At 37.9% G+C, this 24,795-nt stretch overlaps 1 protein-coding gene across 9 annotated transcripts in view; it reads right to left on the bottom strand.

The window, feature by feature from the left end:
- Positions 1 to 24,795, bottom strand: part of LOC116846861 (four and a half LIM domains protein 2) — a 642,247-nt gene that overhangs the window by 52,584 nt on the left and 564,868 nt on the right. Inside the window, exon 1 of one of the 9 annotated variants that reach the window (XM_032821220.1) lies at positions 11,329 to 14,515. The exons of 7 other annotated variants lie outside the window; for them this stretch is intronic. In XM_032821220.1, coding sequence (XP_032677111.1) covers positions 11,329 to 13,002 — 1,674 coding nt within the window. In that variant the 5' untranslated portion in view covers positions 13,003 to 14,515. Of the gene's footprint in view, positions 1 to 11,328; positions 14,516 to 24,795 lie in introns of those variants that run through there. One more of the 9 variants, XM_032821221.1, reaches the window with a different exon arrangement.

The raw sequence follows: 24,795 nt of genomic DNA, 5'->3' as shown, positions 1-24,795 counted from the left end.
TAAACTTTATGATATATAGATTAAATATTCAAGTGCCAAACTGGTCGGACCTCAGGTTCCAGAGAAATGGTCCATTGAAAATTCCACTTTCATGAGATGGTGCCAGTGCACTCCGCGTTGAATTGCAGCCGTGGTTGTTGAGCTTATTATGCGACAATCACATCTTAACTAGACCTATCACTTGACAGAACTGTCAATTAATATTTAATTATAGATTTTTTTTCACGATATCTAGATCTCAGATTCTGATCTCTAGATCTTAGATCTGAGGCAGTATGAGGAACTTTCAATAAGCTATATTTCTGAAACTTGAGATCCGATCACTTTGGTATTTACATATTTGTAACCTACGCATGATACATTTTATTTTAAATCTAAAATGGTTTTTAGGCACTTGGCCGCACTTTTTACATGCACCTGACTATTCGGATAATTTCTGTCAGTGTAGTGAGATAAAAAATTAACAAACGGATATTTCCGATCAAAATACCGGTAAATTTTTATATCAGGATATCCGATCAGGATATTCAATTAAATTTAATCGGATGCTTCCGATTATAATTTTATCAAATAAATCGATCAAAAAAATATGAACCGACATATCTCATCGGATATTTCCCGATTGGATACAAAAATTCATCAGTACTTTGATCGGAAATATTTTTTTGTTGATTTTATATCAAATAATTGCTTTCAGTGCAGCGTATATTTGCTTCTATAAACGTAAGTAAGAAAAATTATCCGATAAAAAATTAACAGACGGATATTTCTGATAAAAATACCGATGAATTTTTATATCCGATCAGAATATCCGATTAAATTTAATCGGATGCTTCCAATCATAATGACATTTTATTTCTCAGATAAACCGATCGAAACATTCTAAACCGATATTTCTCATCGCTTGTTTCCTGATCGGATACAAAAATTTATCGGTATTTTGGTCGGAAACATTCGTTTGTTAATTTTATATCAAATAATTGCTTTCAGTGCAGCACATATTTGCTTCTATAAACGTAACTAAAAAAAATTATCCGATAAAAAATTAACAGACGGATATTTCTGATAAAAATACTGATGAATTTTTATATCCGATCAGAATATCCGATTAAATTTAATCGGATGCTTTCAATCATAATGACATTTTATTTCTCAGACAAATCGATCGAAACATTCTGAACCGATATTTCTCATCGCTTGTTTCCTGATCGGATACAAAAATTTATCGGTATTTTGGTCGGAAACATTCGTTTGTTAATTTTATATCAAATAATTGCTTTCAGTGCAGCACATATTTGCTTCTATAAACGTAACTAAAAAAAATTATCCGATAAAAAATTAACAGACGGATATTTCTGATAAAAATACTGATGAATTTTTATATCCGATCAGAATATCCGATTAAATTTAATCGGATGCTTTCAATCATAATGACATTTTATTTCTCAGACAAATCGATCGAAACATTCTGAACCGATATTTCTCATCGCTTGTTTCCTGATCGGATACAAAAATTTATCGGTATTTTGGTCGGAAACATTCGTTTGTTAATTTTATATCAAATAATTGCTTTCAGTGCAGCACATATTTGCTTCTATAAACGTAACTAAAAAAAATTATCCGACAAAAAATTAACAGACGGATATTTCTGATAAAAATACTGATGAATTTTTATATCCGATCAGAATATCCGATTAAATTTAATCGGATGCTTCCAATCATAACGACATTTTATTTCTCAGACAAACCGATCGAAACATTCTGAACCGATATTTCTCATCGCTTGTTTCCTGATCGGATACAAAAATTCATCGGTATTTTGGTCGGAAATGTCCGTTTGTTAATTTTTTATTGGATAATTTCTCTCAGTGCAGGTAACGAAATAATGTTCATCACTGAAGACCGACCGACCATCGTGCTCTGTTCGCGAGGATTATTGTTACAATAAAAGTGACGGCCGCGCCATCAAGCAACTACAAATCTCCAATAGTTCATAAACGCGCCGTATAAATATTGTTTAAGAGTGACGCGCGGTAACGACCGTAAATCAGGGCGTTTACGATCACCCGCGTGAAGCCGTTCCACTTAATTTTCGGGCGGTTTTGCATTCGAGACGGTGGTCGTGTCGTAACGCGCCGTGACACATTTAGCGCCTCGTCGGTGTGCTTTTATCTTTCCTTCTTCTTTACATCTAGCACCGAAATAGAGAGGTCGTTTCTTTTTCGTCTCCCTGTCTGTATTTCTTACTCGCGATCGGTACGTAAGTGGGCGCGCCGATTCGGGAGGAGTATCGGATTGCTTGTTACGGCGCGCATCGATAAAAACGAGAATGCGCGATCGGTATCCGGCTAGGGGTATGCGATTTATAAAATTATATATTGCGATGCGGTCTTTTTTAGGAATCGCAATATTGCAATTTTTTATTTTGTACCGCTAACGCGGTTTTTAATCAGAGAACTTGGGGAATAATAGGAACATTTAAATAAATGTTAAACATATTAAAAATAAATAAATCAACTCTCTCTTCGCACTGCATCGAAATATTTTTTTAAAAATATTATAAGAAAACAAGTTTTACTGTGAAAGAATAGTTAAAAATAAAAGCATAGTGAAAATGGGAAATATTAAAAAAAAACTTGTTTATTTCCGAATGATTAATTCTCAACTGTTTTTAAAAAATTATGAAAAAATTATTAAGACATGTAATATGTAAGGATGTGTTATTGCACGTTTAATTAATTATCATTATTTATTGACAATATTTACCTTATAAAATAATAAGACTATCATTTCTTTATTAACATGTATATCATTAACATATATTTTTATTAATAATATTTAATATAGTAATCTTTGATAATTTTCTGAAACAAAAAAATATATAAATATATATGAATATATGTAATATACAAAATAATAAAAAAAGTATAAATATATTTATAAAAATCATATATAAAAAATAACGCAACTTAACACTTTAAAGCTGTTATATGGCTAAATTTCATTATACGTCTAGATATATAAGTTTGGATAGTATAAAATATCACAGATTGTGTCGCGCAATGTATGCACAGATGCTTAATTACAATGACGAGTGATTTTGAACTACAAGCTCAATTTTGAATCGCAGATGCGATTTCGTGATAAAAGTTCAAGTATGTATCGCATTACGATTCGAGAAAAGAAAATCGCAGTGCTTATGATATATCGCATATCCCTATATCCGATACGACTCAGGTTGCCCCGTCGATTTTTTCGTTTTCAAATCTGCCAAAAAAGGCGTCATCGCTGCGTCTTGATCCTTTGCCAAACAGGTGGTTCCCGGTCGCGCTCGCGTGCGTGAGCCAGCGAAAAATAGAATTTGAACGAAAAGTAGAGGTACGGAGAAATAGAGAAAGAGAGAAAGAGAGAGAGAGAGAGAGAGTGTGTGTGTGTCTATGTGAGAGAGAGAAACAGAGAGGGCGATCGGCGGAGTAATTGGGTTGGAATGTTTCACACATCACCAATATCTCCCGCCACCCACGCAGTCGGGAAACTAGCTCGGACATTAATCTGTGAGAACGTGTATGTTCGCAAGGTGTTCGATTCGCGACGATCTTCCGGAAATAACAGGTTCATGTGAAAAATTCATTTGTCTACCAAATTCTGTTTGGTAAAGTTGGATTAATTGATTTTCTTATTCAAAAGGCCTTATTGGATGTTTGAGAGAATACCGTGCCAATAGATTGTTTATTTTATTTATAAAAATTATTTTATATATATATTTTTTAAGATACATATGAGGAAGATAAATATTTTCAATCTTATTCAACAGATCTTTTCTATGTGAAATAACATCGAACAGTACACACAGAAAAATATCATTTTACTGTGATTATTCAACTTACTTTCCTCCTTTTAAGCAATGGTTGTTTTTAAATAATATTTTTTTAACAATAATCTTAAAATATATTTATCACAGTTTTCTATATTTTTCTACTCTCAATCTATTCATCTATTCTAAATTTTAGAAAATTATTATATATTCAAAAGAAGAATCTGTTATCTTTACAAGAATATATTATGAAGCTTCATCGAAGAAATGTTGGTTCAACTCTATCTAGTAAGCAAATTAAATTTTCTTTTTAATTTGATGTTTTTGGTTGACATGCCGAACTCAATAGAGTTCAAAATAAATTTTGAATAAATTTGATGTTTATGATGAAATTTGCGGATATATAAATTTATGAAATAAATAAAATATCCCAGATTAAACGAAATAAATAATATTTACTTGAATATAATATATATTTTTTAACGATTAATACATTCGCTATTATATTTAAGGAATTTTTCTTACAGATCTCTTCATATTTTTTCTTTATTTGTAATTGTGTCTTTTATTTGTAACTTTTTACTTGTAACTTTTAATTATGTAAAACAAGCTTAGTTTGATAATGTAGCATAGAAAAGAAAATTTTTGCCGTCATATATATATGACGTTGGTCTCTAGCGAGGGATCGTTACGTCACACATATGTGATGCAGTATTAAATTCTAACATAAATAAAAATGATATGTAGTTATGAATTCATTTCTCCGTTCTGTTAATTACTTTTACGGGGCACTTAAACGTATCTTTTTGCGATCTTATAGCTTTTCACTCTTATTTAACGCGCTATTTATATTATTTTATTATTTATACTTGTATATTTATTTTATTTACTTATTTTATTTATTATAACTATATTGTTTATCACATTTGTTGTATTTATTTTATTCATTATATCTATATTTTATCATCTATTGTATGTATTTTTTCTGTTTTTATTTTTTGCTTGCCAATCTGCGATAATATTTATCATACTATATATATACATTTACGTAAATAAAAATCATTATTACTATTACGTGATGAGCATCGATATGCTTGTAGATCAAACCGAGGAAAAAAGTCCTCTACCATTTTTCAAATGATTAGATTTTTTATAGTTAATTAAAGAAGCATGCTTTTGCGCGATAATGCATAGATCTTCTTTAACTAATAATAAAAATCTACGTGGTCATTTGCAAAATAGTGGAGGACTATTTTCTTCAGTTTTATCCAATGCACACGACAGCAAACGTCGTCATCACAGCTACCGTATCACGTGTGTGACCATTCACCATTCATTTCTCTACTAATAACTCAAAATTTCATTCATCTTCAACTAGTAACTCAAAATTTCATGTAATTGCTTGCGAGATCAAAATAGAGAAATTTGACGAGTATTATAGACGCGTAACATGCACAGGAACCCTTTCAATCGCCGCGAAGGGACGAAGAGCGTCTCATTTGAAGGCACTCCTCGTGCGTGGGAGGATCGCGGGGTCAAAGGGATCGAAAATAGGACACAGTCCTTAGTGTAATATAATATTATAGTGGGCCCACCGGAAACGGGACGAGAATTAAAAATATTCGGACGGCGATTCGGACGAAAAAGTTGGAGGCGACAGGGAATCTCGCCGCCTTCGTCGTTCGTCGTGTTAATGTCGTCGTGCTGGGCGCGATGTGTATACGTATATTATTTGCAGACGGGTATGAGATTGATATTTTTGGAGACCCCACGCGAGAGGCACACGGCACCAATAAACGCCGCGGCGGTGAGCCTCGTGCAAATATCCGCGAGTGCGTTTTGTTGCGGCGCGCGTTACGCTGCCGAATGTGAAAGCCGGCCGATTGCGAAACCGCCGACACGAAGGGCAGAGATATGCGCGAAATGTTAATCGACTCTCCTCGCCGCTGATAATCCGACAGCTTCCCGAATATCGTTTCAAGCTCGTATCAGAGATACTTGGGGATTGAGGATTGAAGATTAGATTTCGACGAATCAACAAACTTCGGTCTTGGCTCGCTTTCTTCTAATTGGTCAAGTTCCAATCTTCAATACGCGATCCTCAGTTTCCAATCCATCCTAGTCTGATATGACGGGCATTGTGAGACACCTTGAGCGAGCGCGACTTCGATGATTCTGGCGGACGCGTTTGCGTGTTCCAACATTAGCTTCCCGTATTTACTTTTAAATAATGTAAATTATTTTAACACACTCACACATTCTCACATATTTTATCTCTCTAAATGCTGTCTTGTTATAAGACTGTAAATTTCTTAATACTTCTATTTGTGTCTCCTTCTCTTTCGTGTTTGAGGGAAATCTTCCTAGAGTGTATAATGTATATTTATCTACGTGTCTCCCTCATCCCCTGTCCCTCCATCTTTCTCTCTCTCTCTCTCTATCTATCTATCTATCTGTATACACTCTGTATACTCTGTATACATATCTTTCTGGTCTATTTTCATTTTTGCGATATATACGCAAAACTTATTAAACCCAATACTTTATATTTTCTTTAATTATGTTTAAATCAATCTTAAATGAAATGGATGTATTACATATTATTTTTGTTTATGTACTGTATTTGGTTAGTGCTTAAGGCGATTATTCTCAGAGAGGAAAATAATTCTCTCTCTCTGTTTCTCTCTCTCTCTCTTTCTATTTCTTTCTTACTTTTCTCTGTCGGTCATAAAGATGATTTCACGAAAGTGGGCGAATCATCTCCGATGATCGAGAAGCGCGTGGGGTCTTTAATATAACGAATATTTATCCGTCTAGCCAAATATTCGGAATATTTTGGGAACAGGTATTGCACAAGATCGGAAAAGTGGCAGCTTATGTGAGGTTTCCGCAAGTGCGACGTCGAGCGCGTCCGAACGCGTTAAGATTTTTCCCCGCGGGACGGCACGAAAAATAAAGCCGGCGGATCGACTCGGGTTCATCCAACCTACCTGCCACCTTGTCGAGTATCGTTTATTGACATATCGGGCTACACACGACGTAAATATAACCGACGATCGGCGGCAATTATTTTTAGCCGCGGAACGAAAGTCTCGAATACAACATGTATATTGAAAGACTCGTCATAAAGCCTACACAAGTTTATAAATGCGCGGCTGCTAAATGTGGCAAATTGGATATAATCTGGCTAGATGTGAACCCTTGCTTTCTCAAATGGACTCGTACCGATTGCGACTAACGCCGTATCGGTAGCCGTATCATCTTTTGGCTGCGCTTTTACATCATTGGCAACAGTCGCTGGATTCCTAATTCTCCGGATGTTTGTCATATTCGAGATGTTACTTTCAAGAAGTTTATAACTTTATTGAAGGTTGAATATAGAAACTTTCAATGAGAAGTTTTTACTTATTCTCTTTTATTTACGTACAATGTCAGCGACGAATAACGTATATCGCAGGTTGTGTAGGCGTGAATAGTTAATCAAAATTTTAATGTAAATAATTCAGAATTCAAATTTTAATATATTGCTTAGAAAATCATAAATTGAAAATTATGATTTTAATACTTAATTTAAGAAAGTCACTTGAGAGGATTTCAAGTCTTAATTTAGAAAAGTCAACTTGTGTGTGTGAGAATTAAAATTTTCATTCTCAATTGAAAAACTTTAATTGAAAATTGAAAATTTTGCTTACGATTAATTTCAATATATTTTCAGTAAATTTTAATTGAGGATTTAAAATTTTATTCGCAATTGAAAACATTAAAATAAAAATTGACAATTTAATTCACAACTGAAAATTGAGATTTTAAATCTCAATTGAAAAAATTCAATTGGGTTAACTTTTAATGAAGTTTTTTGCTGAAAATAAATTTACAACTAAAAAGATTCAATCAAAAATTCGAAAATCTGAAAAGATTAAATTGAACATTTAATTCTTAATTGTATATGTTGTGTGTGAACTTTTTCTATTGAGAATTATATTTATTAATTAAATAAATTCAATTAAAGATTAAAAAAATTAATTTATGATTAAGATTTTTAATCTATAATTTTATAATCCTGGTAGGAATCAGACTCTTTTTCTGAGCAAGGGGATTTGATAAACACACAAAGTTTCAAAGAATTGTAATTTCAAAATTCGAGTATGTGTGGGGCAATGTCTCGGAAAATCATAATTCCGAAATACGAATTCCGAGACAACATCACAAGATGCAACTTGCCCGAAACATTAGAACACATGTGATATTTCGAAATCAGTATAGTGTGAGATAATCTGTCGAAATATAATCTTATCGATATGTTAGAGAATAAAATTGTTATCTTGTTGAATTAAAATCTTGAAGAGAGTCGCGATTTTAAAATCACAAATAGCTTTTTGAGGATTTTACGTATGGTCAAATATTTTAATAAAATTGTATTGCGTTTTCAAGAGATTTTCGAAAATTTCGCGAAAATTGGATCTCGTAATATTGTTTCGAGATTCAGATTTTTGGAATTTCCCTCAGGATATTACTTCGACTTTCTAACTTCGGCACGTTATTTATCGAAGCTTTGCATATCCTAAAACTTTTTATCTGAAGATTCACGTTTTATCTAAAGATTCACTTTTATATAACATTTGTGAGACCCCTCCGATGTATCACGCGGTAAAATTGTAACGATCTCATGGACACTCAAGATCAAAATACGACGAGATCTGAACGAACGTAAACATCGGGAAGAATCAGAGAAGTTGAAAACAGTCATGACAGAATCGTTGTGAATGCGACAGATTTCCGAAATTTCCTCGAAGATGTTGGGAGAATTCACGAGGGCTCTCGAATAGAGTAGAACGTGTGGATTATTCGATCCTGGGCGACGGGGTGAGGTTACGATTATCTGTCACCTGAAATACATTGCATTTTTGGACGGCGGCCAGAAGGCAATTGAATCGCGCGCGCGAATTTTCCACATTCTACGTGCCCGATCGCGCATCTGGATGATCTCAGATGAGAACGACAATGCGAGTGGTTCTGACATTTGTGAGTTCGCAATGTGCTGAAGAAGACGTTTAGAGTTTCCGCTTGTTTCTGATTATTCAATGTTCAATTCATTGAACTTTCTGTGCACATCACTGAGAGTACCCCGACTCGGTTTTGTCTCAAATTTATCATCGAATTCGATGTAATTAGATAATAATCTTTCTCTTTCAGTTACTAAAATATACTTTCCGTTTATGTGTGGGATTGCGTTGCTTTGAAGGTCTACAAAATTAATTCAACCTTGTTTGATGTGAGGAGTATTATTTCCAACTCTAATATAATTAATTATTTCCATAATCCCTCTTTTAATTACTAAATTATACTAATTATTCGATATATGAAATTACGTTAATTGTGTTATCGTATTAAAACATTTATCTAGTTCTATTTCGCGTAGAATACATTTGCCAATCTGATATAATTAATCATTTTCTTCTCTTCATCTCTCTTCTACTAATTAAAATATACATTTCGTTCAATGTATGTAATTGTGTCACCCCGAAACTCATATTTATCTGCTATATAACTATAAAAATAAAAAAAAATTAACGCAGCTCTGACTTATGTAAAGTATACTACCAAATTTAACGAAATTAATTAATTGCAATTTCTTTTTTGATTTTGCTGAGCTATATTTATTCAATGTAATTCATACAAAGTACTTCTCTCGCAGCTATGTGTTAAGAGTGTTAAGAAATTAATTCTATTCGTGTAAAATGCATTTCTCAATTCTACATAATGAATTGCTTTTAATCTCTCTTATTCTGTTGTTTATTTACCTTAAGCTTTCATTTAATTATCAAGCTATTTCGTTTAAGGCTCCTGGGGAGTCGCATCATCCATCTCTTTTTAATGACGTCAGAAGCGAGAAAACGCATGTTAAAAATTTCTGCAAAGTACGTCGAGATAAACAGATATATCCACAAAACGACATTTGCGATCGATTAAGTACATCTCTAAAGTACTCCGTATACTTTCCTTTTGTTCTAACAATCAACAGATAATTATAAAATAAATGTGACGTGCAATCGTCTTTTCTAACCTAATTTCCTCATTATCTTGTCATATTAATTTTCCGATTATCTATTGATTTTTAGAATAAAAGGAAAGTGTACGGAGTATTTTAGAGGTGTATTTAATCGATTGCAAATGTCGTTTTGTGAATATATCTGTTTATCTCGATGTATTTTGCAAGAATTTTTAGCATGCGTTTTCTTGCTTCTGACGTCATTAAAAAGAGATGGATGATGCGATTCCCCAGGAGCCTTAATAAGTTGAGTTTACTCCAAAAATCACATAACTGTCTCATAACTATATATTATCAAAGTAATTTTGTCTCAAAACTGCGGAGAATGTTAAGAAATTAACTGTTTAACTATTAACTCCCTATATTGCTTAAATACATTTTCCAATTTGATATAATTAATTGTTCTTAATCACTTATTTAATTATTAAACTATATTCCTCGCTTAATAAGTGGAATTTACTCCAAAATATAATTATCTCATAACTGTAATATTTGCCTCTCTCTCATAACAGAGTATTATCAAAGTAATTCCGTCTGAAAGCCACGAAGTGTTAAGAAATTCACTCTACTTCTATTTTGCTTAAATATATTTCCTAATTTGACGTAATCCCTTGTTAATTTCTCATTCAATCACCAAGTTATATTCCGCGTTCAATATATGAAATTGCGTTTACTCCGAAATGTATATATCTCACAACTGGTATCTGTCTCATGATTATATATTATCAACCTCAAATCTGTCTTAAATCTGCAAAATGTTAAAAAATTAATTCTACTCCCCGTTTTGCTTAAAGGTATTTCGCAATTCGACACAAATAATTATTCTCAATTTCTCATTCAATTACCAAGCTATATTTCTTGCTTAATACGTTGAATTGTATTTACTTCAAAATTCATCTATCTCAGAACTATGATATCTGTCTTATAACAGTGATTATCAAAGTAATTCTGTCTTAAAGCTGTGGAGTGTTAAGAAATAAATTTTACTCTCTATTTTGTTTAAATATAAAATTAATTCCAATTCGATGTAATTAATTGTTTTTAATCTCTGTTATATTTCTTATTTAATACGTGGAATTGTGTTGACCCCAAAATTCATCGATCTCATAACTATGTGGCATCCATCTCATAAGTAGTTCTGTCTCAAAGCTGTGGAGTGTTAAGAAATAAACTCTATCCCTTATTTGATTTAAATGCATTCCCCAATTTGACATGATTCCCTGTTCTTAATCTTTCATTCATTCACCAAGCTATATTCCGCATTCAATTTGTGGAACTGCATTCACTCTCAGTGCATCTAATTTATACCTGTGGTGACTCTAAAAGCTCGGGACTCATTTATTATTCCTCAGATCCCAAGATTCAGAGTCTCGAGTGATTCCCGAAACATTCACGGCCGATACAATGCCAAGTTGCGTATGAATGTGGTCGCGAGGCGCACGATTGTGTATGTCAAGCGTATTACCCAAAATGCTTTGTTTTGATCGGTGTCAGGTGTCGTGTACTGTATAGATGGCCTTCCCGAACTCACATCCTCCGCGTCCGTGAAATCATCGTCATCGTCCTCCTCTACCTCAAACGATGGCTTCGACCTGGAGTCTTCCCGCCTTCGCCAACCGTTGGGCTCCTTGGACTTTCGTTCGGATAAGATCGAGTCGTTTCGCGATATCTCCACAGACGGGGAGTCGACGTTGCTTGGCGCGTGCACCGTCTGTCTCTCCTGATCGTCTCTGGACCCGGACCGGAATCTCTTGCTCTTGAAGGACTTCTTGGCGGGGTTGTCGCGCGAGAACAGATCCTTCTTGCTCTCAGACAAGCCGAGCACGCTGTAGCCGAGCTCTTCCGCGGTCTCGTCATCCAACAGCGCGTCCTCCAAGGTGGTCTGCACCTCCACGGACACGCTCTTCTTGCTGTCCGATCTGGACAACGGCGGGCTGCTGGTCGGCGACGTGTTCGTCGACATGTCCCTCAGCAGGTTGCGTACCGTCTGCACGGATATGTCGGACTTGCGGCGCTCAGGATCGCGCTTCTTCTTCGACGCGACTTTCGCGTTCAGGTTCTCCGCCGACCTGCTGACCTCCGCGTTCCTAGACTTCAGTCTCGTGGGCTTCCTCACGATCGTCGTCGACGACTTGCCGGATTTGGGTTTCCTCTGGCTTATCTTCTTTGCGGTTTCGTGTCCCACTTCGGTGCTCGAGTCGATGATTCTCGAGGGAAGATTGTCAGGCGACCTTTCCACTTTCTTGAGAACACCGTTGCTCTTCGGTTTCCTCGAGAAGTCTTGGGGCTTCGAGGGAGACTTCCTTGGGACCTTCCGCGTGATCTGCCTCTCCTCGTGATCGGACTCGTCGACCGACGAGGCCGAGCGCGAGTCTTTCTTGATAATCGGCAAGCCTTCGAAGGACCTCGTGGTGGGCGCCTCGTTGCCCGAGTCCTTGTCGAAGGACTCCGTGTCGACCTCGCTCGAGGAAGCCCGCCGCGCCTCCTCGTGCAGATCGAACGGGATCGGCGTCGGTATCCTGACATACTTCTCCGGCTCAGGCGGGACCAGTGAACACGCGACTTGCTGTAAACTCTCCCTGAGCTCCGCGTTCAGCTCCTTCAAGGAGTTTTTCGTCTTTATATACTCGTTCTCGTCGTAGCCGTGGACTTCCTCGTCGCTCTGTCGTTCCACGTGGACGATCCACGTTTCGTCCTCTTGCACGAAGTAATTTAAGTCGTCCGGACTATACCTCAGGTCCGGACTGGGTCTGGAATCCGGGCTGATCCTAGAGTCGGGGCTAAGCCTGGAATCCGACCTGGAGTAGCCGAGCAGGTAGCCAGCGCTGTACTCCGACAACGTGCTATAATCGAAGTTCTTGTCCAAGGTGCGTAATTCGCTTCGCATTCGCAGGCTGTACTCGTGCAGATTCTCCAGCTTGTGCTTGGCGCCGCGGGGCAGCCGCAGGTCGGCCGAGTGGCTGAAGCTGCAGAGGGAATCGTGTATACTCTGCATATCGTTCGCGGCCGGCTCGTGGTACGACAGGCATGGCGTCGGCGGGTTGATGGTGATCACCAGGCCGTCGGACGCGTGTCTCAGGCACGTGAGCAATTCCAGCACGCCGACGCAGCCGACCAACACCGACAGCAGCAGACCCATCCTCGTGGGTAATTAGCGGGACGCTTCGGATTGTTATTTGCGAGCGTTCGCTCGCGCACGTGGATTCATTCACGAGGAAGAGGCCGGTCGACGGCTGGCTCGCCGCGAGAGGTTCAGCTACGCGGTCTTAAACGGAGATGGTATCTTTTATGGAAGAAAAGGAGAGAGAAAGAGGGTGTTTTGCTGATCGGCTATAATTCCTCCGTATTATCGGCGGTCGGTAATATTCATGTAAGGTGCCATTGCGTAATCTGAAGTATCAGTCCTGTTGTACTTTTGATTAGCTATAAATATAATGATGATCTGGCAATGCCTCAGAGGAGGAGACAACGTCGACGACGACGTCCGGCGCTGCATTTTTCCTCGGCGCGAGATCGCCTGGTCGCGCTAATATTAACGTCGTTGACGTCACGCGAGATGGATCAGCGTTGGGAGATTTTTGAGCGGCGGTTCAATCTCCCAGGTGGAACTCGCGAAGGGGCGATCGCCGGGGCGAAGATCATCGCGCGCGCATGCGTACGGCTCTTGCGGTGGATGCGTTAACGATTCGTCCTTTATCTCACTGGTAATCCCCGTCGGCTGAGTGACGTCACGTGGGCAGATAAGAAGGAGAGAGTGAGCGTTGTCGTGACAGGTAAATCGCCGCTTCCCGTCGGATTCGTCGCGATTTCTACGACTGGCGAATCCCAGATCGTGAACCTCTCCTGCCTCTCCCCTTTCAGTCTACCCCGAGAACGCTCGCGATTCGCGATGCACAGCGTCGGAGTCAAGTCGAGTCAAGTCGCGGAAATCTGATCGCTGCACTTGTCTGATCGCACCCGCTTCGAGTTGCGATCCCCGGGAGCAGCCGGTTCTCCCGAAGAAGCGAGGCGACAAGCACGAGTCGACGTCGTCAGGCGAATTCGCGCAGGATCTCACGTTCAAATGGACGGGCAGCACCGGTAGCTGTTCCCCGGGACACTCCTGGATATCCTGCCGCGACCCCCTGAAAGCATGGCTCCCTCACGACGAGGTCCTGCGAGCTCTCGCGCGCCTCCCGGGATCCCAATGACGGCGGTGGTCCGCGACGGTCTCTCGTAGGCAAGCTGGTAATTCTTGGGTGTCGGTGACGTCACCGGGAGAGAAGACAGACGACGATTACGCGATTCTAGAGGGGGACCGGACCACCCACGCGCGTCACACTCTTGTCCACCACCACGAGAAGTAGTAAACGTTCTCCACGCGTCTTATGACGTCTCCCTCTTCTTTCTCTTTCTCTCTCTCTCTCTCTCTCTCTCTCTCTCTTTCCCTCAGCCTATATCTCTGTCCGTCCCTCTGTCTTCCTCGCTCTCTCTCTCTCTCGCTCCCTCTCTGCTTTCCAACCGGCCCGGTGTCGTCGAAGCCAGCGAGCGACGCGTGGCATCGCGCGAAGCGCGACTACCGGGAATCGGCGGACCGGCCGATCGCGCGATTATCGGCTTATCCTTGCGGCCGGATGGCGGCCGCTGCACTGTTTTATTTTCCGCGGGCAAAAGCGGCCAGGCTGGCGGCCGTCGGCTCGTTATGTGGACTCGTCGCGCGCGCGACGACGTGGACGTCGTCGCGACGTCGGTATACGCGCACGGGACCCGGCTAAAAGCGGCTAAAGTTAGCCCGAATGTCCCTGGACGCGCGAAGTCCCTGTCCTTAATGGCGATGCGATGGATGGCGGCGCGATCGATCAGCGGCGCGGACGGTAATTAGCGATCCCGTGCCGCGAGACCGCAGCCGCGACCGCCGCCGTCACCGCCGGCCATCGGTGGAACGATCGATCGTGGCCGGTCAATAACGCGACTTATCCGCGAGAGTCTCCGCGAAGACGCGCACGCCGACACCTGAGTTGCGAGGCGACTCTTCTCGCGGTCAGAACGATCCGAATACCTAACGAATATGACGTTGATGATCCCGCGCGGCTGCCAGAAGCGCGAGTCCGACTCCGCGCGACCAGGTAAACAAGATTTTTTTATGCCGCGATGCGATGACGCGTTGGACGTATTCGCGCGATGCAAGTGACATTTCCTTCCCGTTTGTTGCGCTTTTTTCTACACCGCCGTGGCGTTCGGGATGTGAGAGGAGAGATGGCCAATGTCTTGGCAGCGGGACCGGTTATTGTGCTTTTCTCTATTGAAAGGGGGAGAGGGGGGAAGACAAGGTGTCGAAGGAGACTCGGGCGTCTTCTTGAAAGATGGGTGTGTACTGCTAATTGGAATCGATCCGCTCGCCGCGCAACATTCTTCATGATGCCTGTTCCTCGCTTCCTCACAGTGACTGTGGTGGTGGTGGTGGTGGTGGTGGTAGTGGCGGTGGTGGTCGATTACGTCGTCCTCGAGGATTATTCTCGTGCGACCGCGAGAGGAGCGCGAGAATAATTCGCGCCTAAAGCCGGCGCCACACGGTGTGACGAATGTAGGCCAACATTGGGAAATATACCTAGGTTGCGGGTATGCGGCCAATATTGGGTCACCATGAGAATTCATGGAAAAGGAGATCTCAGGTTCTTAAAAGAAAAGTAATTAAGGAATTCGTTCACATAATGATATATCGGCCACGGATGTAATGAGCCAGTATTGGGATATAAAAATTCATACAAAGGTGAAATTAGATCTTTCAGGAAAAAGAGAATAGTCGAATTAATAACGAAGACATTCATGACACATGACATGGCAAATATCGGCAGCGAATGTCTATATAAAAATCCTTATAAGAAAAGAAGAAATGAAGATCTTGAAATAAAAAGGAATTAATTTGATAATTAAGCAACTTATACATATAATATGGTCAATCTCTCATATTAGTTAGTATATATATTCAGAAATAAATAGACGGGAATTTTTTCTTCTTTAATAATTATGAGGACGCATTCAACATATTTAATTGGGAAATCTATCTTCTAAGAATTACAAGAAACAAAATTTCTCGCTACATGACGGATGAGTTGCGAAACTCATCAGGAATAAAGTCCCTGTCAGTTTGCTTTTGAATGCACGCCAATGTATATTAATGTGACATCGGGGCCATCTCGCAAGTTCCCTAATTATTAATTAATTCAATTTACTCCTTTTTCTGTCTCTCTCTCCCCCATTCCCTCTTTTTGTATCTTCAGAATTCAATCTTCTGTTTTTCCTGCGATTTTTATATTGGCGCGACATGAATTGCCTGAACTGGTGCAATAAATCAGAGTGAAACAAAATACCTGTCTCAGTCTAACTTCTTGCAGCAGTGTGCATCAATCAGTACAGACAGTTCAGCTAAAAAGAACAGATCCAAACGTCTGTCGCGTGAGGCCGGCTTTAAGGACACGATACGTCGCACGCACGCTGTTTACACGCGCCTTCCACCACCGCGCTCCGGTCGCCCGCGGCGAGCTTCTGGCGTCACCCGATAGATTTTATTTCGGTTACCTCATCGGTTGCGAATTAACGTCAGGATGATCCCCGATACGCGGGCGCGTTTTGCGCGCGGTACGCCGCTCTGGCGCGCCTCCAACGAGAAGATATCAGAGTAGTAGCCGGCGGCGGTCTTATCGAAAACCCTCGACGATCCATATTCGTGTGGTGCGATTGACGAACGAGTGACTTCGATTGATTGCATTGGGATACGTAAAAGTCACCTTTCATTCCAAAAAAAGAATGATTATACATAATCGTCAACGTAATCATAGTAAAAATATATAAATAAATTGCAACAAAAATATTAAAATTAATATAACTCTTTATACATAATTATATATAAATTATACAAGATGCTTAACAAATATTAATACTTATATAGAAATAACTTTTTTTTCATATAAATGTTAATGTTTCTTTTAAACATATTTTGTATGACTCATATATATTATATATATATATATTATATTAGGTGAAGTAAAAAGTTCTGAGCGTTTTTTCGTTTTATTTCGACGATGAAATTAACATAGTTAGGATTATCCGATTTCGATCAAATATGCGCCGTTTTGTTCGATAACTTTTGTCCATTTTGAAGGCAATTTCATAATTCCGCGATTGAAGAAGTTCTCGTCCCTATTGGTAAAAAACTTGACCAGCTCATTTTCACAAGCCTCTCTTGAGGCCAGTTTTGTACCATCAAGAAAATTTTGCAAATGCTTGAAAAGGTGATAATCGCTTGGTGCCAAGTCTGGACTATACGGCGGGTGCAATAGAACCTCCCATCCAAGTTCTCGGAGCTTCTGGCGCGTCGTTAATGATGTGTGCGGCCTGGCGTTGTCTTGATGGAACACAACACTCTTCCTATTGGCCAATTCTGGCCGCTTCTGGTCGATCGCCTGCTTCAATCTGGTCAGTTGTTGACAGTAGAGGTCCGAATTGAGTGTTTGGCCCGATGGGAGCAGCTCATAGTGGATGATTCCTTTCCAATCCCACCAAACACACAGCAAAACCTTCTTGGCCGTTAATCCGGGCTTGGCGATCGTTTGGGCCGGCTCACCGCGATTGGACCACGATCTTTTTCGGCTGTTGTTCTCGTATGTGACCCATTTTTCATCACCAGTCACCATCCGCTTCAAAAATGGGTCGATTTCGTTACGTTTCAGCAAAGAATCGCAGGCATCAATTCGGTCCAAAAGGTTCTTTTGCGTCAATTCGTGTGGCACCCATACATCGAGCTTCTTCTTGAGACCAGCCTTATGCAAATGGTTCCAAACGGTTTTCTGGCTAATCTTCAGTTCCTGGGCAATGGAATAAGTGCTCACATGCCGGTCCGACTCGACGATTTCCATGATTTTATCGACATTTTCGACGATTGGCCTACCAGAGCGTGCCTCATCTTCGACGTCCATATTACCAGAACGGAATCGTTGGAACCACCGCTTTGCTGTTGCATTCGATACTGTATTGGGTCCATAAACAGCACAAATTTTTTTGGCCGCCTGCTCCGCCTTTTCACCTTGGTCGTAGTGGTACTGAAGAATGTATCGAATTTTCTCTTTTTTTACCTCCATTTTGGAACGCTGTAACACACAACTGGCTTGACCAAACACAAAACTGTCACAGAACTTTTTTTGAAGCGTAATGTCACCTTTAAATCGCCGTATAGTATGACCCGATGCGATCTATACATCGTGAGATATGGCTCACTAAAGACATCTAGCGGAAAACGCTCAGAACTTTTTACTTCACCTAATATATATATATATATATATATATATATATATATATATATATATATAAAATTTGTCTTTACATAGCCATGTATATAATCATATGTAATTATATATGTACGAGAAAAATGCTGTTGTGTGATAAAAAAAAATAAACAGTTTCATGAATTAAACGTTAATTTAACGTAAACCGACTACCACAAATATAAGAGGGGTTACTTCAATTGTATTTATGCAACAGTATTTTTTTCCATTTGGACATATATACATACGATTTTATATCGCCGTGTATACATACAGAAAAATATACTGCTGTTAAGAAAAACGATTACTTTATTTACTTCTTTTTAAAGTAATGATTATCTCTAACAAGAGAGGTATGTCTTTTAAAAATATTGAAATAAATATAAAATATTAAAATATTAAAATAAAGACAAAAAGATATACTTTTAAAAATATACTCATCACAAATTAAAAATATATCTTAGATATACTCTTAAGATATACTCATCACAAATTACAGAAAAATTTATTATCATGTGCAAAAGAAGAATATTTATTCTTTTACAATATCATAACACTTTATCGAAGAAAAAGTTGGTTCGACTCTGTGTAGTGAACAAATCGAAAAAATTTCTCACTGTGTACTGAGTACGTTGTAAAATCGTAATAAAGTTGTTATCAGTTTGCTTTTGAATGTATGCTAATGTATATTAATGTAACATCGACCACTTCGCAAATTTCCTAATTATTAATTAATTCCATTTCCTCTTCTCTCTCTCTCTCTCTCTCTCTCTCTCTCTTTCTCTTCATGATTCAATTTTCTTTTTTTCTTACGATGTTTATATTGACGTAACGTGACATAAAGTGACGCGTGGAGTTCTAATTTAACAGCATGCTAAGTTTACTAGGACTCAGGATAAATTTTGGATAAGTTTGAAGCTTATAAGGTGAGTTTACAATAGGTTTGCGGACATATAAACTTATGAAACAAGCAACATTCACTCGAGCGCACCATGCATTTTCCTGTGGGCAGAGACAAGACTTGTATATGATTACATATAATCGTGTTTTCTCTTTCGGTACGAAAGACAACGATGAAGTCTCAACAGCGATCGCGGGGTCGCTCCTATATATTTGATCTGTTCACGGTGGGCACGCATGCGGAACGTCCCGTTGAAATCCGAGGAATCCCGCGGCGCGACAGCCGGGCGATGAAGAATCGCGAGATCCACCGTCACGAGTGGGTGATGGAACATCGGCTGCGCAATCCACCGGTCCGGACCACTTCCCCGACTGGCGGCCGAAAATAAACGCCGCGCGTCGACGGCGTATCGGAGCGCGAACCAAAATAAATCGGTGTCTCGAGCTTTCGTAGCGCGCTTGCGGATACACCGGTCGGATTATCGGGCCGAATTGTCCAGCCGATAGGCTCGCGGACTCGGGACTCTAGGCGGAACGCTCTCTCGAGTTCAGGATCTGACATCAGCTCGTGATTGTGACGCGCGGCGGGGCAGCGATCACGTAACTTCGAGCGGGACTTTTCACTTTTCGATCTATCGATTTCACGTGAACTTTTTCATTGTTCACGCAATTAAGTAACTCTACTCTGTTAAATATTGGAGGGTCAAATTTAAACCAATTTCTTGAGTTAAATAATAGTTAGTTATTTTTAACTATTATGTGTGTCAAAATTTATTATTTTAACACAAAACATGCGTTTGAAAAAACAACCACATCTAATCAACCCATTTAAAAAAATATATATATATTTAAAAAAATATATAACAACCACATCTAATCAACCCATTTAAAAAAATATATATATATTTAAAAAAATATATAACAACCACATCTAATCAACCCATTTAAAAAAATATATATATATTTAAAAAAATATATAACAACCACATCTAATCAACCCATTTAAAAAAATATATATATATTTAAAAAAATATATAACAACCACATCTAATCAACCCATTTAAAAAAATATATATATATTTAAAAAAATATATAACAACCACATCTAATCAACCCATTTAAAAAAATATATATATATTTAAAAAAATATATAACAACCACATCTAATCAACCCATTTAAAAAAATATATATATATTTAAAAAAATATATAACAACCACATCTAATCAACCCATTTAAAAAAATATATATATATTTAAAAAAATATATAACAACCACATCTAATCAACCCATTTAAAAAAATATATATATATTTAAAAAAATATATAACAACCACATCTAATCAACCCATTTAAAAAAATATATATATATTTAAAAAAATATATAACAACCACATCTAATCAACCCATTTAAAAAAATATATATATATTTAAAAAAATATATAACAACCACATCTAATCAACCCATTTAAAAAAATATATATATATTTAAAAAAATACCCATTTTAAAATATTAAGTCATTTTTTACTAAAATAAAGGTTACATTAATGTGCACATAATAAAAAATAAACTAAATTTTAGTCAAATTTAATACATTTTTTAAGTTAACATTTTTTAAAATGTTATGTATACATGTATAATGTATACATTTGTTATGTATACATGTATAATGTATACATTTTTTAAAATTATTTAACTCCATTACATTAGTTAAATTAACGACATATTTAGTAGGAGCAGTGGCGACTTATAGGAATGGTTAAAAATAACTCAAATTGAGTATAATTTGACACCACGGATTTAACAGTGTATGCGTGAAAAGCACAAATCACTAAACATGGTTCCTATATGATTTCAATATTAGCCAAATCAGCTGTATCCATCGGCTGTAGAACATATAACCTTAAAAACATCGTTATAACCTTAGGACTGTTATGTTTCCTGTATCTCACCACAACAGCAGCATAATATATTTCATATTTATCATGTCATTAGATTTTCACTTTTCCGCCATCAAGTTTCATGACGAAAAAGTTCACGTGAAAAGTTCCACGTTTTCACGTTTCGAGTTACGTGATCATGAGTTCACGTGAAACTTTTCACTTTTCACTTTTCTCTAGGGGAAAAGTTACGTGATGGCTGCCCAGGAGAAACCGACGAAATGTCGCAGAATCGCCTGGTGACATTTTAGACGCAAGGAAACGCGAGTAAGAAAAAAAATCCCGAATAGAACGCTGACAAACCGAATATGACATCGATTCGTCATCGTTGTATTCTCAAAATTTGTTCAAGTGGAACTTCACTCGAAAAGTTTCAAGTGACAAAAAATTCACTATGTTTCGAGTGAACTTTTGCTCACATAGGTGAATCCTCTAAATGATCGAGTGAAATATTCTTACTCAAAATTGAATAATGAATTTGACGTTGCTTTATCCCTCTCACACACATACAGGACAAATTCACCTCAATTGATTTGAATATTTACTCATATGGAATCAGAATTCATTCTAACTTTAAATGAAGCATTTACTTTTACGATTCGGAGTGGCAGAATTTTCACTCATATAGAGTGAATCCTCCACTTTGAATCGTCGTGAATATTCTTACTTGAAATTGAATAGTGAATCTAATGTTATTCTATCGTGACAGGAATCAATTCATTATAATCGACTAGAACATTTACCCATACAGAAGTAGAATTCACTTTAAATTTGAGTAAAGCTCACTCTTGCGATTTAGAGTGGCAAATATTTGCATTATTAATTCGAATGAATTTTTACTCATAACCTCCACACTGAATTGTCGATTAAATATTCTCGCTTAAAATTAAATAGTAAGTTTAATATTATCCTACCGTGACAAGAATAAATTCATTCTAATCGATTGAAACATATTCATACGGAATTAGAATTACTCTAAAATGTGAAGCATTCACTCTTGCGATTCAGAATGATAGGAGTTTCATTATCGTCTCGAGTGAATATTCGTTTGTTTTGAATGTGATTTTAGTTAAAAAAGTGTACAGTAGGTACGCTGAAAAAATAGAGTTAAAACATTTTATCTTACAAAACAGATTAATTGAAACAAATTGAGTTTTATTAACTCTATTTTATATGTTGGGAACTAACTGATCTAATTCTTCCAACAAAATTTTCGTATATTTTCGTTTAATTCTTCGCGCTCTTGTATGCAACAATCTCAAAATTTAATTATAACAATCTCAAAATTATAATTCAACATATTAGTATAATAATATCATCTAATTTGTTTAACATTCGAAACAGAAGTAGAATTACTCATAATATGGAATTAAATTGCATTTTTAGTAGTTGGTATATAGAACATTTATATTATGCATGCAATTATGTTGTATTTTTGTTAATCATTTATTACATTTTTTCGTTAACCATTGACCATATTTTGACCATATTTTGTTGTTAAAATTTCTACGTCAGATTGTTAATTTATCACAAATTTCTATTTAATTCAAGACGATTATTTGTGCAAAAAATATATGTGCAACCCTGATTCTTTCGACTTGATCTTTCGTCAGTGTTTCAGGATTCGCAAATTTTGTTAATTGCAATTATAAATTGCAATTTCGAATTGAAAAAGAATTGAGTCAGATCAACAATCTGAAGTAATATTTACTAACATATATAAAATATAAATTAATATAAAAATTTGCAGAAGCAGAAGAAAGTCGAATTCTGAGAAAAAAAAGAAATTTAATTTAAATTATACAATATAATAAACAAGATAAAAATTGCTTTAAATACCAAAAGATCTAACTGCTCTGAAGTAAGGTAAATTAATCAGACGGTAAATAATCTATAATAGGTCTGTTCTGTTCAGCTGAACTAGATTGCACTTTTTGCTCTTAGAATTAAATAAGTACTAGTTTAGCTAAAAAGAACAGATCCAACATTGTCAGTTCAGCTTTATGATTGCCTGATTGAACAAAATTTTCCCTTGCTTACTGAAAGAAGCCCATAATATTGCTGAAAGAATTAGGACAGTTAGTGTTCTCACTATATACGATCAAAATTTAGTTCCCTTAACTCGTCTCGAGTTACTCTAACGGCTCTTTCTCTTAACGATGTGTTGTGTCACAGTCCCCAACGGGCGAACTGTTGAAGCATAATCGAGCTTCGCACAATCGAGCTGCAACTTTGTCGAAAGTCGTGCTCGCCGGCTGGACCTTGACTCTGCCCGTAAAAGAGCCCAAGAGCGGGCTCGACGGGAGCGTGTAGGTCCGCTCGCGGCTAATGGCTAATCGATGAGTCGTAAAAGCGAAACGCCGAGCCTCACGAGATCGCGGCTCTCCCGAGATCGGTCGATCGATCGATCGATCGATCGCGCGTAATCTCATCGTAGAAGCAGCGCGCGACATAGTATCGGCGGCGGTGGCGGCGAAGGGGTCGAAATTAGTCGACCTCCTTTGCCGGCGCGAGAGCCGGTTCCTCTGGAGGGAAACGGAACAATGCCAATGCTATTTCGGTCGGTGATCGAACGCAGCGTGGCCACGGTCGGAGAAAAGCGTGCCACCGGATTTGAAAAGCCCCCGCGAGTTGGTGCGAGACGACAGAATTAGACGCGGGTGGAATCCTTCGCGTCCCGGCCGCGCTGGGATTCCGCGATCCTGAGGGAGCGCGAGAGTCCCTCGGTTCCCCTCTCGTTCCCTTCCCCAATGTCTCTGAGCCCACCTGTCGTCAATGCGCCCGCGGATCGGCCGTGATCTCGTTTCGCGACTCGCCGAGTCGTTAATACGCTCCTTGTCGCTCCATTATCTTCCGTTCTCTCTCTCTCTCTCTCTCTCTCTCTTTCTCTTTGTTACTCTCCTTTTCTCCTGTATTTTTATCGTGTCTGAGGGGCAATCTTCCCGGAGCGCGCAATAAATCTATCTGTCCACTTATCTATCTATCCATCCATCTATCTATCTACTGATATATGTATGCATTCATCTATCTCGTATCTTATCTTCACGATGTATTATAATCATGTTATATTTAATGTATTATATCTCTTTCTCTCTCCCTTTCTCTTTATTGTACACGAAAATGTCTCACATATATAAGTTATTTTCACTTTTGCCACAAGTCTTCTAACAATGTAGGAATAAACTGCCAGTTTGTTTTAGTTTGGTAAGCAACACAGCAATATCAGCAGACTTCAGTTTTTATAACATAAACAGTATATACGTAAGGTATTACAATACATATATAAGATATAATAGTACATATGTATAAATTAAGGCGAAATTCCCGATTACCGAGATTCTATAGTAACTTTTACCATCAAATTCTCTCCGTACAATATACTGTCTACTATATTTCTATACAAAGTTTTATAATAAAAATTTCTATAGGATTTTGTAATCAAGGAACTGAAATGTGCTATTAAAATATTTGTTGTATTTAGCGAAATTCACTGTTTTTTAGCAAGATATACCTTACTTACAATCTTGCGCTAAACTATTAAAAACATAATAAAATTGAAAAGAATTTATATGAAAAAAATTATAATATTCTTTCCATAAATTATTAATAAGAAAATAATAATTTTTACACGATTTTCATTTTCCATATTTACAATGATTATTTACAATCCCATTTGCTTAAAAATAGTTTTTCCTAGAGCGTAAAATAAATAACGTTCACCTCCTCCCACTTTTTCTCTTCCTTTCCCCCATCTCTCTCTCTCTCTCTCTCTCTCTCTCTCTCTCTCTCTCTC

This window comes from Odontomachus brunneus, unplaced genomic scaffold, assembly GCF_010583005.1.
Source record: "Odontomachus brunneus isolate Ranch 3 - 2012 unplaced genomic scaffold, Obru_v1 Obru_scaffold_071, whole genome shotgun sequence".
NCBI classification, from domain to species: domain Eukaryota; kingdom Metazoa; phylum Arthropoda; class Insecta; order Hymenoptera; family Formicidae; genus Odontomachus; species Odontomachus brunneus.
The sequence above is the reverse complement of the archived record's forward strand: the minus strand, read 5'-3'. Positions and strand labels throughout refer to the sequence as shown.